The sequence below is a fragment of the Mixophyes fleayi genome, chromosome 3, assembly GCF_038048845.1.
Source record: "Mixophyes fleayi isolate aMixFle1 chromosome 3, aMixFle1.hap1, whole genome shotgun sequence".
NCBI lineage: Eukaryota > Metazoa > Chordata > Amphibia > Anura > Limnodynastidae > Mixophyes > Mixophyes fleayi.
The window spans coordinates 444,448-460,174 of record NC_134404.1 but is presented as its reverse complement, the minus strand read 5'-3'; the positions used below and the strand labels follow the sequence as shown (position 1 = coordinate 460,174).

General features: G+C 44.1%; 1 protein-coding gene across 4 annotated transcripts in view; it reads left to right on the top strand.

Moving 5' to 3' along the window:
* Positions 1 to 15,507, top strand: part of KHK (ketohexokinase) — a 108,690-nt gene extending 93,183 nt beyond the window's left edge. For 3 of the 4 annotated variants that reach the window (XM_075200458.1, XM_075200457.1, XM_075200460.1), the window contains 3 exons: positions 4,584 to 4,672; positions 12,789 to 12,946; positions 15,288 to 15,507. In XM_075200458.1, coding sequence (XP_075056559.1) covers positions 4,584 to 4,672; positions 12,789 to 12,946; positions 15,288 to 15,376 — 336 coding nt within the window. In that variant the 3' untranslated portion in view covers positions 15,377 to 15,507. The remainder of the gene's footprint in view (positions 1 to 4,583; positions 4,673 to 12,788; positions 12,947 to 15,287) is intronic. The other variant, XM_075200459.1, reaches the window with a different exon arrangement.
* Positions 15,508 to 15,727: the final 220 nt, after the last annotated feature.

Sequence of the window (15,727 nt, the reverse complement as noted above, 5' to 3'; positions counted from 1 at the left end):
TTGCTCCACACGGGTGACCAGATGCTGCAGCATCTCTTTGGCTGTAGGTTCCGTATCTGGGTCTGTCATGGCCTGATCTTACTGTCACGGGCACTAGGAGTCTTTACCCAGGGATCACCAGGTGATGGGCTTACCAGAGCAGTCTAGATGGTAATATGGTACTCTGGTAGCGGGGTGATCACGGAACAGGAGACAGCAGATGATAGAGATGCTCGTGAAAGTCTATGACTAGCAGCACTGGTAATATATATGTAGTAATACACGAGGAACTGAATGGACAAAGGAAACGTGAGGGTAGTCAGTGGTCTGCGGTAGCAAGTTGTACCACTGCTATAGTGAGGAGGAATGTCCAACAGCAACGAGGAGGTGATGAGAGTCAGCGGTCTGCGTTTAGCAAGTTGTACCGCTGTCTAGGTGAAGGAATGGAATCCAGGTGGAGGTATCCGGGGAGTCAGTGGTCTGCGTTAGCAAGTTGTACCACTGCTATGTGAGAGGACACTGGAACAGGTGACACAGGAAACAGGGATCAGTGGTCTGCCTCTAGCAAGTTGTACCACTGAATATATATGTGAGGAGGAGCACGGGGAGAGACTGCAATACAGAGGATACACGGGCACCTTGAACTTGATCCACGATGACATGCACAATATAGTAATGACTGAACAGCACTGCAATAATACAAAGTCACAGAAACTATCCGGGCAAAAGATAACACAGTCAATGATGGCAATAGTCTCAGCGGATAGTGAGCTCCAGAGGAGAACAACTCAATCCAGCAAGATATGCAATACACCAGCACAGTCAATGAGAAGTATGCATACCGTGGTTCAGGAGCAGGCTGTCAGACAGGAGTGCAGAGATACCTGAACGGCTGGAGGCCGGCAGGATGCGAAGTCCCTGGAGGGTGAAGCGGTAATCAAGTAGGTGCAGCGCACAGGTAGGTAGACCAACAGGGATAGCAACAAATACTCAGGAAGCAGTAGTATGTAGAACTGGACTCCTGGGGAACCCTGAAGAGTAGCGATGGTCTAGACGAGATGAAAGCAGCGAGGCGTAGATCCGATGCAGACTGGCGAGTAGACACCAGCAGGAACACTGAGAAGCACGGAGAGCGGATCAGCTGCTGCAGACATGAGTAGAACTGAGGAGTAGCAGCAAGCAGGACTCTGCAGGTACACGGAGGTAGCGGATAGAAATCAGCAGGTGCAGTCACGATGAAACACGGGAGAGTAGAGCTGAGCTGGAACTGTTGAGCACGGAGAGCAGCGGATAGGAATCAGCTGTTGCAGTCTCGAGGAAACACAGGAGGGTTGAAGTGGTCTGAAGACTGTAGTGCACGGAGGCAGCGGATAGGAATCAGCTAATACAGTCACGATGAGACACAGGAGAGTTGAAGTGGTCTGAAGACTGTAGTGCACGGAGGCAGCGGATAGGAATCAGTTAAACAGTCACGATGAAACACAGGAGAGTTGAAGTGGTCTGAAGACTGTAGTGCACGGAGGCAGTGGATAGGAATCAGCTAAACAGTCACGATGAAACACAGGAGAGTTGAAGTGGTCTGAAAACCACAGGAGAGTTGAAGTGGTCTGGAAACCACAGAAATCAGCAGCGCTGAATACACGAGGAAACACAGGAACACCTTCAGAGGCTCATGGGGAATGAGACTCCAAGATCAGGCAACGAGGTATGGAACTCAGGTGCTTTAAATAGGGAGTGTTGCCTGATCAGCCAATTAACTAAAGGGACAGGTACTGAAGGTTTGAAAGGGCTGCGCATGCGCAGACCCTCAGGATGGTGGACGGCCACGGTTCCTAAATACACGGGAAGAAGCACTCACAGGCTGGTGAGTGACAAGCGTACAGAACCAATGGTGAATAAAGTGAAAAACAAATCTCCAGTAGAAGAAACACACAGATGATATGATGGAAGGTAATCTCGAACAGGGCCACCTTAACTACTTTATGGGCCCCCGGGCAATGCAGTGTGCCGGGCCCCTAAAAAAATAATATATATATATACATATAAATAGTGTGTGTGTGTGTGTGTGTAAAAAATATATATATGTATGTAAAAAAAAAACGTGATTATATATATATATATATATATAGGGGCCCCCTTAACTTACCTTAAGTCCGATCCTCTTCTTTTTTCCGCGCCGCTGAGTCTCTTCTGCCTCTTCCGTGCAGTGGTTGCAGTGACTGCTGGGGGGCGTGACATCACTGCGAGCACAGCACGGAAGAGGGGACCAGGGAGGGAGCCGGATCACCGCTGATGTGACCGCAAAGTAAGTATTTTTAAAAAAAACAGGATTCGGACGGGCCCCCCTTGCCTGCAGGGCCCCCGGGCACCTGCCCATCATGCCCAATGGAAGAGACGGCCCTGATCTCGAATCCGGACATGCAACACAGAACCCGCTGACGCGTTTCGTGCCTGTACAAGGCACTTTCTCAAAGCTGCTGTGGGGTTAGTGAAACTTCTTTAAATAGGAAGCTAATCAACAGGTGTAATGATTGATAACACACCTTGTCCATACACTTTAGTAATCCATACTATGCTTAGGTTAACAAGCTCCCCTTCAAAACAGACATGATAATGCATAGGAAATGTGCAGGAAATACACTAAGTAAACCTGGCCGCACAGTTACAAATTAACCTGATCAGATCCAATCGTTTCTCCATAAGAATAAAATGCAGATATATAAATTAATACAACAAACATAGATTATAAAATATATAAATAGCAAAAAATACTACAAAGTAAAACTAAAAATATACATAAACATAAATAATCGGTGTAGAGACACAGACACCAAGCGAAGCCACTGAATCAAAGGTCTAATACAGATATAAAAATATCTATATATAGAGAAAAAAGAAAGAGGGTTTAAAGACATATATGTATATAAACTCCTATAAGGTATATATGGGTATGTTAACTCCCATTTGTTAGAGATATCACCAGATCTAAGTTCTCATAAAGAATCATGTATAGATAGACCGATAACCCCTCATAGCAATCCTTAGAATATTATTTCAACAGAGTATCAGATGGGTGTACAGGCCTCATTAAAAGGATATTACATTGGTATAAATACACATAGACACAGGCGTACACACATATATATATATATATATATATATATATATATATATATATAAATATACACATATGTGTACACACACACATAGACACACATGTACATACAGACACACAAACACGGGTCTCTCTAATTCATGGACCTAATACCAATAACAATGATTCACGCAACAATGGTAAACGTGCTCTAAGAGCATTATGTGAACATCAGTTCAGGCCAGTTGGACTTAGAGTTTTCAGCTTGAAGATCCGGATTCACACAAACAGAGTTTAGAAAAGCGTGATTTTGTACTTTATTACAGATGTTCCTCCTATGCTCTCTGAAACGTGCTTTTAAAGACCTTGTAGTTCTCCCCAGGTACTGAAGCTTACACCCGCATTCCGGTACATACACTACATAGGTACTATCACAGTTTATGAACCCTTTAATTGGAAACGTGACACCAGTATGGTTAGATTTAACGATTTTGGATTTATTGACAATATGCTTACAAGTCCGACAGACTGTCGGGTGGTTTAGATAGCCAGCTGTTATTGGAGTCAGAGAGCTAGGTGCCAATATTCTTTTAAGGTCCAAGTTTTTGCTAAAAATGACAGTGGGCTTCTCTTCAATACAGTCACATAAGATTTTGTCCAATTTAAGTAGGGCAAAATTCGTTTTAATTATTTTAGTAATATGCATTGATTTAGAGTTATATTTAGATACGAAAGCTGGTGTCTTATTATTTACATGTAGATCATTATTTTTAGATTTTTTATTATTAGTATGTGCAAGTAACCTTCCTCTATCCAAAGAAAGCGCATGTTCTAAGAGGTCTTCAGGATAGCTCTGCATTTAAAGGATTCCAACATTATCTGTATTACTGTGGAGGCCGCTCTTCGCTTCTCAGGAGAATCCCTGTGATATCAGGTTATTTTTATATATATTTCTGTATATAACTCTTCAGACTTCCAGCAGCGCGACGCTCATCTGTGTTTCTCTGTCTATCTGACCACCTCTGCTGGGAGTAAGCAATCCACCACGGGTTTGCAGCAGCTAAGGAGTCTGATTAATATTGGGTTTTCCTTACCTTTTTTTTCCCTTTCCCTTCCAAATTATTTTAACCAATTTTATCAGGTTTTATCCCTGTGCGGTCTCTAGTGTGCACCATTAACCCCTAGTGGGTTCTCTGTATTGTTCATCATCAAACTGTTCTTGGATGGTTGGGAGAAGTTGCTCTTGGAGGATGTTTTGGTTCCATTCTTTATTCATGGCCGTGTTCTTAGGCAAAATTGTGAGGTGGGAGTGAGAAGTGGATATTAGGACAGACGGGCGAGGGGGTGCATAGTGCGGTGGAGTAGCTCAAATGATACAGCATTAGAATCACTTGGGGTAGTTGAATCAATACCCACATTCTGCAATAAACATATGAAAAGAGCAGACTGTGAGGCTGGAGCTATATATGTCACACTGGTTACGTATACGTCCTGTTTTATGTCTTTACAGGTGTTTGTCAGTAAGGACGTAGCCAGATATTTGGGGTATAATTCTGCAGCTGACGCTGTTGTTGGACTGTACCCACGTGTGCAAAAGGGGTAAGTCATATCTTTTCACTATATGTAATTTTATTATTATTGTCGCTTTTGTAAGTACTCTGCAGGGCCGTATAGTGGGGAAAACAGAAACATACAAGGTGACAAAATAAATGCAGGCATTTATACAAAGTGTAGAAAGAGCCCTGTTGGTGAGAGAGCTTACAATCACACAGGGAGCGTGTGCCAACGTGAGTGTTGTTTGCACACCAGACTGAGTGAACTGTCACGTGAATCCCTTTTAAGCAGCAGAAGTGTAACTCAATAATATATAGTTTTATATGTTACTATATATTTCTATATTATAATTGTCATCTTTACTCTTCTTTGGCATTAGTGATTCCGTTTATTGACGCTAATCTTTCTCATGGTTTGCTGCAGTACTTTCTAGACAGACACAGAGCGGAGAATAGGCCTTAGATGTTCATGTACCTGTCTTCTCAGATAGTAAGACAGGTAAGGTGACGTCCGTAAGAGTAATGTTACAGAGCCATCTTCTAGCCAGCAGTTTACCTCTAGTTACATATGTTTATCATTCTGGGTACAGATACGTTTATTCACACTGCATTTATTATTTCTTCATCTGTATATATTCAGTCCTTTGCTCCTTGTCCCATGAATACTTTCTCTCTATATCGCTGCCTCATGTTCATTTTCTATTCTTCTAAATTTTCATGGTATAAACTTTTTTATATTATTGGTGATTCCTGCCTACTAGTAGCCCCAACCTCAGACTGACAGTGAGAGGAGTCTTTATATGTTCTAGTATCCAGGAGCTAGGTCTTTATTAATACTAAACAACAGACAGTCCTCTGTATTGTATACTAGCAACCGCCATAGGGGTCTATATTGTGTACTAACCACCAGCATAGGGTTCTGTATTGTATACTAACCACCAGTATAAGGCTCTGTATTGTATACTAACCACCAGTACAAGGCTCTGTATTGTATACTAACCACCAGTTTAAGACTCTGCATTGTATACTAGTCACCAGCATAGGGCTCTGTATTGTATACTAACCACCAGCATAGGGTTCTGTATTGTTTACTAACCACCAGTATAAGGCTCTGTATTGTATACTAACCACCAGTATAAGGCTCTGTATTGTATACTAACCACCAGTATAAGGCTCTGTATTGTAAACTAACCACCAGTATAAGACTCTGCATTGTATACTAGTCACCAGCATAGGGCTCTGTATTGTATACTAACCACCAGTATAGGGCTCTGTATTGTAAACTAACCACCAGCACAGGGCTCTGTACTGTATACTAACCACCAGCACAGGGCTCTGTACTGTATACTAACCACCAGCACAGGGCTCTGTACTGTATACTAACCACCAGCACAGGGCTCTGTACTGTATACTAACCACCAGCATAGGGCTCTGTACTGTATACTAACCACCAGCACAGGGCTCTGTACTGTATACTAACCACCAGTATAAGGCTCTGTATTGTATACTAACCACCAGCATAGGGCTCTGTATTGTACAAACTGGGGTTTAAGGGCGGTTGCCCACATTGTATAAAGAAAGAAACAGAGATACTCTGCAGATACACAATTAATGTTGTTTTAACTATGTTGAATTATTAAAAACAGGGATACATTATTGCAGTATATGTTAAGCTAACCAACTCATGCCACAGTGTTCCCTTCTGACCAGTCCTAGCATGATCAATTGCAATACTTGTTAGCTGGGTTGGCTCTTACCTGCACACAACTTTTACAGGCAAGTCCTCCCCTATCAGTTGTGTGTGTGTGTGTGTGTGTGTGTGTATGTATGTATGTATGTATGTATGTATGTGTGTGTATATGTATGTTTGTATGTGCATATATATGGATTATTATTATTATTAATTTTTATTTATAGGGCGCCACAAAGTATCCGTAGCGCCGTACAAGGACAAACAATGGCACAGTACAAGGTGAAACAGCACAGTACAAGTAACAGTGAGCACTATAACTCTGGGGGCTCAGGCACAGCATGAAAGGGAGGGAGGGGAAAAGTGAGTACAGGCAGGTAACTATGGCCCAAGAGGGTGGGCACGGATGACAGGTTGAGAGTCACTGAGGGGAGCGGAGAGAAGCGAGAGGAGACAGAGGGCAGAGGGACTGAGAGGAGGTGAGCTGAGTAGCTGGAGAGAGCAGTTAAAAGTGATGGAAACAGGAGGTAGGAGAGCCCTGCTCAAAGGAGCGAACAATCTAAAGGGAGGGGGAGACAGACAGACACATGGATGAGACGGAGAGACGGGAGAAACGGAGACGGAGTCGAGGAAGGGGGAGAAAGGAAGAAGGGATGAGAAAGAGAGGAAGCCGACCAGTGGGAGTTTAGGCATGAGACTGGAAGGCTTTAAGGAAAAGGTGGGTTTTTAATGTTCGTTTGAAAGAGGACAGATTAGGGGAAGTTCTGATGGAGCGGGGGAGCTTGTTCCAATGGAGGGGAGCGGCGCGGGAGAAGTCTTGGATACGTGCGTGAGAGGAGGTAATCAGAGGGAAAGAGAGGCGACGATCGTTGGACGATTGCAGTGGGCGGGAGGGAGTGTGAATAGAGATGTAGGGAGCAGTGGAGTTGGCGAGGGCCTTGTAAGTCAGAGTGAGGAGCTTGAAAAGGATTCTGTAGGGGAAGAGGGGAGCCAGTGAAGAGCTTGGTAGAGTGGGGAGACAGAGGTGGAACGGCGAGAGAGGAAAATAAGCCTAGCAGCGGCGTTGAGTACAGATCTAAGGGGAGCGAGATGAGAGAGGGGGAGGCCGATAAGGAGAAGGTTGCAGTAGTCCAAGCGGGAGATAATCAGAGAGTGGACGAGAGACTTGGTGGCATCCTGGGAGAGGAAGGGCCGAATGCGGGCAATGTTGTGAAGCTGGAAACGGCAGGATTTGGCGAGAGAGTGAATGTGAGGGGCAAAGGAGAGAGAGGAGTCGAGGATGACACCTAGGCAGCGGAGTTGGGGAACAGGGGAGATAGATGAGTTGTCAACAGTGATAGAGAGGTCAGAGGGGAAGGAGGTACGAGAGGGAGGAAAGACAATGTACTGTACCATCAGCCCTGTGCTAGTGGTTAGTATACAGTACAGAGCCCTATGCTGATGGTTAGTATACAGTACAGAGCCCTATGCTGATGGTTAGTATACAGTACAGAGCCCTATGCTGGTGGTTAGTATACAGTACAGAGCCCTATGCTGATGGTTAGTATACAGTACAGAGCCCTATGCTGATGGTTAGTATACAGTACAGAGCCCTATGCTGATGGATATATATATATATATATATATATATATATATATATATATATATATATTGATCCTATTTAAGTGATGTCATCTTGTCATCTCCCTTGACAAGCAAAATAAATATATATATATATATATATATATATATATATATATATATATAGATTAAGATGATGATGATGAGGAATATCATAAGCTTGTCTGAAGAGGTGGGTTTTCAGAGAACGCTTGAAGGTTTGAAGACTAGAGGAAAGTCTTACTGTGCGAGGGAGGCAGCTCCAAAAAAATCCTGTAACCGAGAATGGGAGGATGTGATGAGAGTGGAGGAGAGACGTAGATCTTGTGCGGAATGAAGGTGTCGAGTAGGAAGATATTTTGAGACAAGTGAGGAAATGTATGTCATGCAATTTTGTTGACGGCCTTGCGGGTTAGTATAAGAATTCTATATTGGATTCGTTGAAATACAGGCAACCAATGTAGAGACTGACAGAGTGGCTCAGCAGAGGAAGAACAGTTTGCAAGGAAAATCAATCTAGCCGCTGTGTGCAAAATAGATTGTAGGGATTCAATTATGACTTTGGGAAGACCAGTAAGGAGGGAATTGCAATAAGCCAATGCGGGAGATGATGAGTGCATGAATTAAGGTTTTTGCGGTGTCTTGTGTGAGATATGTGCGTATTCTGGAACTGTTCTTTAGATGTATGTAACATGATTTAGATATATAGTTGATGTGGGAATTAAATGATAGTTGTGAGTCAAGGATTACATCTAGACAGCGAGCTTGCGGGGTGGGATTTATGGTCATGTTATCAACAGAAATAGAAATGTCAGGCAGGAAGCTTCTGTTTTTGGGTGGGAATATCATTAATTCAGTTTTTGAAAGATTGAGTTTGAGTTGGCGAGAAGACATCCAAGATGAAATGGCAGAAAGACAGTCAGTAATGCGAGACAACACAGATGGTGAGAGATCAGGAGAGGATAGATAGATTTGTGTATCATCCGCATAGAGATGAAATCCAAAGGAGCTTATTAGTTTTCCAAGAGAAGTGGTGTAGATAGAGAATAGCAGAGGACCTAGGACTGAGCCTTGTGGAACTCCAACTGATAGGGGAAGTGGAGCAGAGGTGGCTCCAGAGAAATTAACACTGAAAGAGCGATTAGATAGGTAGGATGAGAACCAGGATAGGACAGTGCCTTCGAGACCTAGGGATTGTAGCGTTTTTATGAGTAGAGAGTGGTCAACGGTGTGACATGCAGCAGATAGATCCAGCAGAATTAGGAGAGAGTAATGGTATTTACATTTTGCTGTGATCAAATCAACGACAACCTTGGTCAGCACAGTCTCTGTGGAGTATTGAGAACGAAAGCCTGACTGAGAGGATCCAACAGGTTGTTTGCTGTAAAAAAGTGTGTGAGGCGAGCGTAGGCAATTCTATCTAGAAGCTTGGAGGGGCATGGGAGCTGGGAGCTGGGAGATGGGGCGGTAATTTGCAAGAGAGTTTGAGTCAGAATTTTTTTTTTTTTTAAATGGGAGTAATCACTGCTTGCTTGAATATAGATGGAAAAATACCAGTAGAAAGAGATAGATTACAGGGGGAATGAACACAGGAGACAGGGACCTAATAATTTGTGAGGGAATGGGATCAAGAGGACAGGAGGTAGAGTAGGAAGATGAGAAGAGATTAGAAACTTCCTCTTCATTTGTGGGATCAAATGAAGAGAGAGTGTCAGAGGGTGCTACAAAGGAATTGAGCCGATTGCTTGTCAAGGGAGATGATACCATTTCAAGTCTGATCTTATCAATTTTGTCCTTGAAATAGGAAAAATGATCCTGGGCACTGATGGTAGTTGAAGGACTTGGGGTGGGGGGATTGAGAAGAGATTTAAATGTGTCAAAAAGCGTTTAGGGTTAGAAGCCTGAGCATAGATGAGAGATTGGAAGTATGTTTGTTTTGCAGTGTCCAGAGCATTTCTATAGGAGTGGTAGATATCAGTATATGTGATGAAATCATTAGAGCTGCAAGATTTACGTCAGTGACGTTCTGCTTTACTAGAAAGTTTTTGTAGAGTTTGTAATACTGTAGTGTACCCTGGTTGATAGGAAAGTCTACACGGAGTATGTAGTGTCCTTGGAGCCACTTGATCAAGGGCAGTTGCTAGGGTATGATGAAAATGAGGAACCGCCAGATCAGGGGAGGTGAATGTAGAAATTGGGGAGAGAAATTGTTGAAGAGAGGTGGAAAACTGTTAAAATCAATCAAAATTCCTGCGGGTGTGAGGAGGTTTGGAGGAGGTTGACAGCAGGGAGTTTAAAGAACTGGGGGTGAGCGAGTAACTATTAAGGTGATGATCCGAGAGGGAGAAGTAGTGTTAAAGAAAATGAGAAACTGAGCATAGTCTAGAGCAGGCCTGTCCAACCTGCGGCCCTCCAGGTGTTGTGAAACTACAAGCCCCAGCATGCTTTGCCAGTAGACTACCTGTTAATAGCTGGAAGGGCGTGCTGAGACTTGTAGTTTCACATCATCTGGAGGGCCGCAGGTTGGACAGGCCTGGTCTAGAGAAAACAAGATGAAGACAGTGGCCATCCTGATGAGTAGCGGATTCAATCCACTGGGAGAGGCCGAGGGAGGAGGTTAGAGAGAGTAGTTTGGAAGCAGCATTGGAACGTGGATTAGAAATAGGGATGTTGAAATCACCCAGGATGATGGTGGGGATGTCAGAGGATAAAAAGTGAGGGAGCCATGCAGAGAAGTGTTCAAGAAATTGTTGGTGTGGTTGCTCCTGTTTAAACAATCTCTGCTGTGTAGCCACAGAACAATACCTGTCCCTAATTGTATAAAGAGCAAATCATCTGCTATCTGTGAAAAAATAAACAAAGAAAAGGACCAATCAGACAGGTCCTGAGAAGGTAATTTCTGCCACTACAAATAAGCTCAATAAAACAGTAAATGGGCATTCACTACCGAGTTATAGCTGAAGTCAGGCTGGCGTTGAGGCCTCGGCCTCTGTCCTGACAGGAAAGGGACAATCGGTCCTTGGAGTACTGCCTTTGTCCTGATCTACTCTCTCTAGGTCTTAGGGAGCTGTGTGTCCGCCAAAAGCGGAGTGACATTGACTCAGGACCACTACCTTACTGGTAGCCAGGAGAAGTTTGGATAGACGGCACCCTCTGAGAGTGGCTAGGAAACTGGTGAGTGTCACACACCAGGCTCTCGGGTCCTGTCACTTACCTCCCTGCGGCCCTCAGGCCTCTCTGTCCAGTCTGTCTCCACTCCAGAGATCACACCAGAATCAGGATATGGGCACTGCCATCTTGGATTGGGTCACATGATTCCTCCTAGGCAATCCGGATAGCAGCCTCCACTTCAGGTTTTCCTCCAAAACCAGTCCATGGGAGCTGCCATCTTGGATATAGTCACCTGATCCATCTCAGTCAGAGTGCTACTTCTGCCCAGCTGACCGCAGTCTCCAATTAGGAATCATCAACTACTATAAAAGGACTTCCGGGAGCAACGTTGTTTTTCAGACGCCAACCTGGCAGTCTGCAATCCTTTTGGTTGTTTCTGTTGAGACCGCATTCAGGTCCGGTTCCAACATTAACAGTTCCGTTCCTGTTCCGTCATCCAGCACTCCAGTTCCAGCATTTCGGTTCCATCCCAGTTCAGTAATTCAGTTCCTGCCTGGTCTCCTCTGCTAGTCTATCACCACCTGTTCCTGTCCTTTCACCTACATGCAAAGGAACATAATCAGACTCCCCAGCTTTGTGTCTGTTGTTACCAGTCCAGCTCCAGAGACAACACCCAGTCTGGGTACAGTCAGATCCTCCGGCGTTTATTGCTGTTTGGTGCTACCATTTTGTTAAATAAACCTATTTATTATATTTCGGATATTTGCCTGGGTGATTTTGAACCTTGGTACCAGGTAGACCAGCTGTGCGGCAGAGAGGGTTACAGTATCATCACACACACACACACACACACACACACACACACACACACACACACACACACACACACACACACACACACACACACACACACACACACACACACACACTCCCTTGTACAAGAAGAACTTCCCCATCCTTCAAACCTGCAAGAGCTCCCTGATAGCACCTTGTCCCTCTTCCTTCTATTCTACCCACTTCTACCCACCCCTACAGGCTATACTGCCCCCCCCCACTGCTATTCTACCCACCCCTACAGGCTATACTGCCCCCCCCCACTGCTATTCCACACACCCCTACAGGCTATACTGCCCCCCCTGCTATTCTACCCACCGCTACAGGCTACACTGCCCCCCCTCTTCCTTCTATTCTACCCCCTTCCACCCACCCCTACAAGCTAAACTGCCCCCCCTGCTATTCTACCCACTTCCACCCACCCCTACAGGCTATACTGCCCCCCCTCCTCTATTCAACCCACTTCCAGTCACCCCTACAGGCTATAGTGCCCCCCCCCGCTATTCTACCCACTTCCACACGCCCCTACAGGCTATACTGCCCCCCCTGCTATTCTACCCACTTCCACACACCACTACAGGCTATACTGCCCACCCTCTTCCTTCTATTCTACCCCCTTCCACCCACCCCTACAAGCTAAACTGCCCCCCCTGCTATTCTACCCCCTTCCACACACCCCTACAGGCTATTCTGCCCCCCCCCCCCTCTTCCTTCTATTCTACCCCCTTCCACCCACCCCTACAGGCTATACTGCCCCTCCTCCCCGCTATCCTACCCATTTCCTACCCCCCTCCGTGCTATTGATAACCCCTTAGCAAGGACTATTCTACCCACTTGTACTAATACTACTATTAGTAATAATTGGGATACCGCATGGTGGAGTCTATATATTAGGAGTTTCCCATGATCTTATCTCTGTCTTCTCAGGGCGTACCTGGTCTGTGCCTGGGCAGACAAAGGAGCTGACGCTCTGGGTCCAGATGGCTGCATCATTCATTCTTCCTCCTTTCCCCCTGAGACCATTGTGGACACATTAGGGGCTGGAGATACGTTCAATGCTTCCGTCATATACGCTTTGTCTAACGGTAAGTAGTCACCATGTGATTTATCAATAAAATATAGTCACATATCAATCAAGTTAGCAATATTTATAACAGTAATTTAAAGACGTTCCTATAAACGTTGTTTCTTGTGTTTCCTCACAATGATACTGAAGTAGTAAGGGTACAACGCCTACCGGTTTATGGTGTATGTGGCAGATTTACATACTGGGAGAAACAGCAACTTGTATCACAATAATACAGTAAGAGGCCCCTGCCCATATAGTAGTAGATCTACACAGACACCTGCTCCTGATTGGTTACCCATCTATTAAGTAGGTGGACTTACTGTACATTCATTCATTTCACGTCGGTAGCGTCTCGGGGGCTGTCCGGTCCGTTCCATTTCTGCCAATGGATGACTACAGAAAGATCAGCGCTACACACTTTTCTAAGGGGGCAATAACTATACCAATTATGATTATAGCATCCACCAATGAAACCAAAGTGGGAGGAGCTACAGTCCTATATCTAGTCCGCTGGGCGATCCCTGAGGAAGGCTTCAATCGGGCAGCTGAAACGTGTTGGTATTATTATTCATCCAACTCACCAATACTACTACACTGACTACTGCAACAAGCATTTGCTATACTATATAGTACTAAGCTTTCAGACCGCTTAATTATGTTGCAGCAAAACTGCTCCAAAACACACGCTGGGACTTCTGTAAAGTTTATTAGCCTTTTAGACCATTTTTATTGTGTATAACACACTATTAAGCATTTGGTGTGACAAGCCAAACACAACTGCACCCTAGTAGTTAGTAGTATGAATTGTTTTATTTTATTTTTAGAATAATGGTTTGAGTTTGAATGATCTGCATTCACCACAGGGAGGAGAAGCAGCCCATGCAGTGTAAATACTATTGGACAAAGTGGACATGTAACGTTATATACTCCCTCAAAAACTCAACAATGACATCTGTGCTACATTATACCTCAACAACAAGGAGATTTTCTTGAACATTTGCTTTGAAAAATACTTTTGCAAACACTGGGATATGGAGAAATGACTATTTGAACGTTAGGAATTCTATTTATTAACATTTGTACTCTCATTTCTTTATTGACAATTTCAGGATGATTAAGTAACTTTTCGGACAATAAAGGTTTTGCACACAACTGATTATAGACTGTAGAGGACACTGCCCATTTAGGAACAGGTGTAGCCCTGCTCTCTCTTTATCTTCTGCTACACTCATCAGCTCCTCAATCTTGTACAGCAAATTAATCCATAAGGAATACTAGGGTGCAATTATCTGTATTATTCCAATGGATTATGTTGGAAAATAAGAAGATTATGTTTAGAGAATCCACAACACTACAGAAATGATTATATCATATATTTATATGAATATAATAATCACACTGACACACAGCACGGACACTTGGATATATTCCAGCAGACGGACACAGAGCACAGGCACTTGGATATATTCCAGCAGACGGACACTTGTATATATTCGTGTACACGGACACACAGCACGGACCCTTGGATATATTCCAGCAGACGGACACACAGCACGGACACTTGGATATATTCCTGTACACGGACACACAGCACGGACACTTGGATATATTCCAGCACATGGACACACCGCACGGACACTTAGATATATTCCAGTACACGGACACACAGCACGGACACTTGGATATATTCCAGCACATGGACACACAGCACGGACACTTGGATATATTCCAGTACACGGACACACAGCACGGACACTTGGATATATTCCAGCAGACGGACACACAGCACGGACACTTGGATATATTCCAGTACACGGACACACAGCACGGACACTTGGATATATTCCAGCACATGGACACACAGCACGGACACTTGGATATATTCCAGTACACGGACACACAGCACGGACACTTGGATATATTCCAGCACATGGACACACAGCACAGACACTTGGATATATTCCAGCATACGGACACAGAGCACGGATACTTAGAGTTATTGTAATTTCCAGGCACATGTACAGAAAACAATTCGGATAATAAAAGTTACTACTTACTTCATTGTTTCCTGTGCATTTGAATAGATAAATCCTCCGACCTTACCACAAAATAATGAAATTTTAAATTGTTACAGTATTCTAAGCTTACAGTCTGTGAGGTGAGGGAACATTGGATACATAAGGTAAAGGATAACAGTTGTAGCTGGTGATAGGAGCAGTGTATGCAGCTACTGAAATAAAGCAGCCATTGGTGACTGACATTACTGTGTCTCCCGGCAGTTTTAGTGATAAGTTTTCTTCCTTCTCAGACATAATTTGTGAGCAGTTTCCTCCTCTTACTCTCCTCCTTCTTCCCAGGTAAGACTTTGCAGGAGGCGCTTACATTTGGCTGCCGTATAGCGGGCAAGAAGTGTGGATTACAGGGTTACGATGGAATTGTTTCCTAATGTAGCCAATGAGAATGAAGACATGATTGTCGGGACCAGACATAAATAATACAAAAAGATGTAAATACATATATATCTTCTCTGCAGGAACCACGTTAATCGGCTTCTAATAAAATGATGTTAGATCATAACTGTCTCATTCTTATTTCATCAATGATTACAGTGCTGAGATGTGTGGTGGTCCAGGTAATACAGGGGGAGCCTCCAACATGGTTCTCTCTCTTCTGCCTCTACACCAGTGATTATAATGCTGAGATGTGTGGTGGTCCAGGTAATACAGGGGGAGCCTCCAACATGGTTCTCTCTTCTTCTGCCTCTACATCAGTGATTACAGTGCTGAGATCTGTGGTG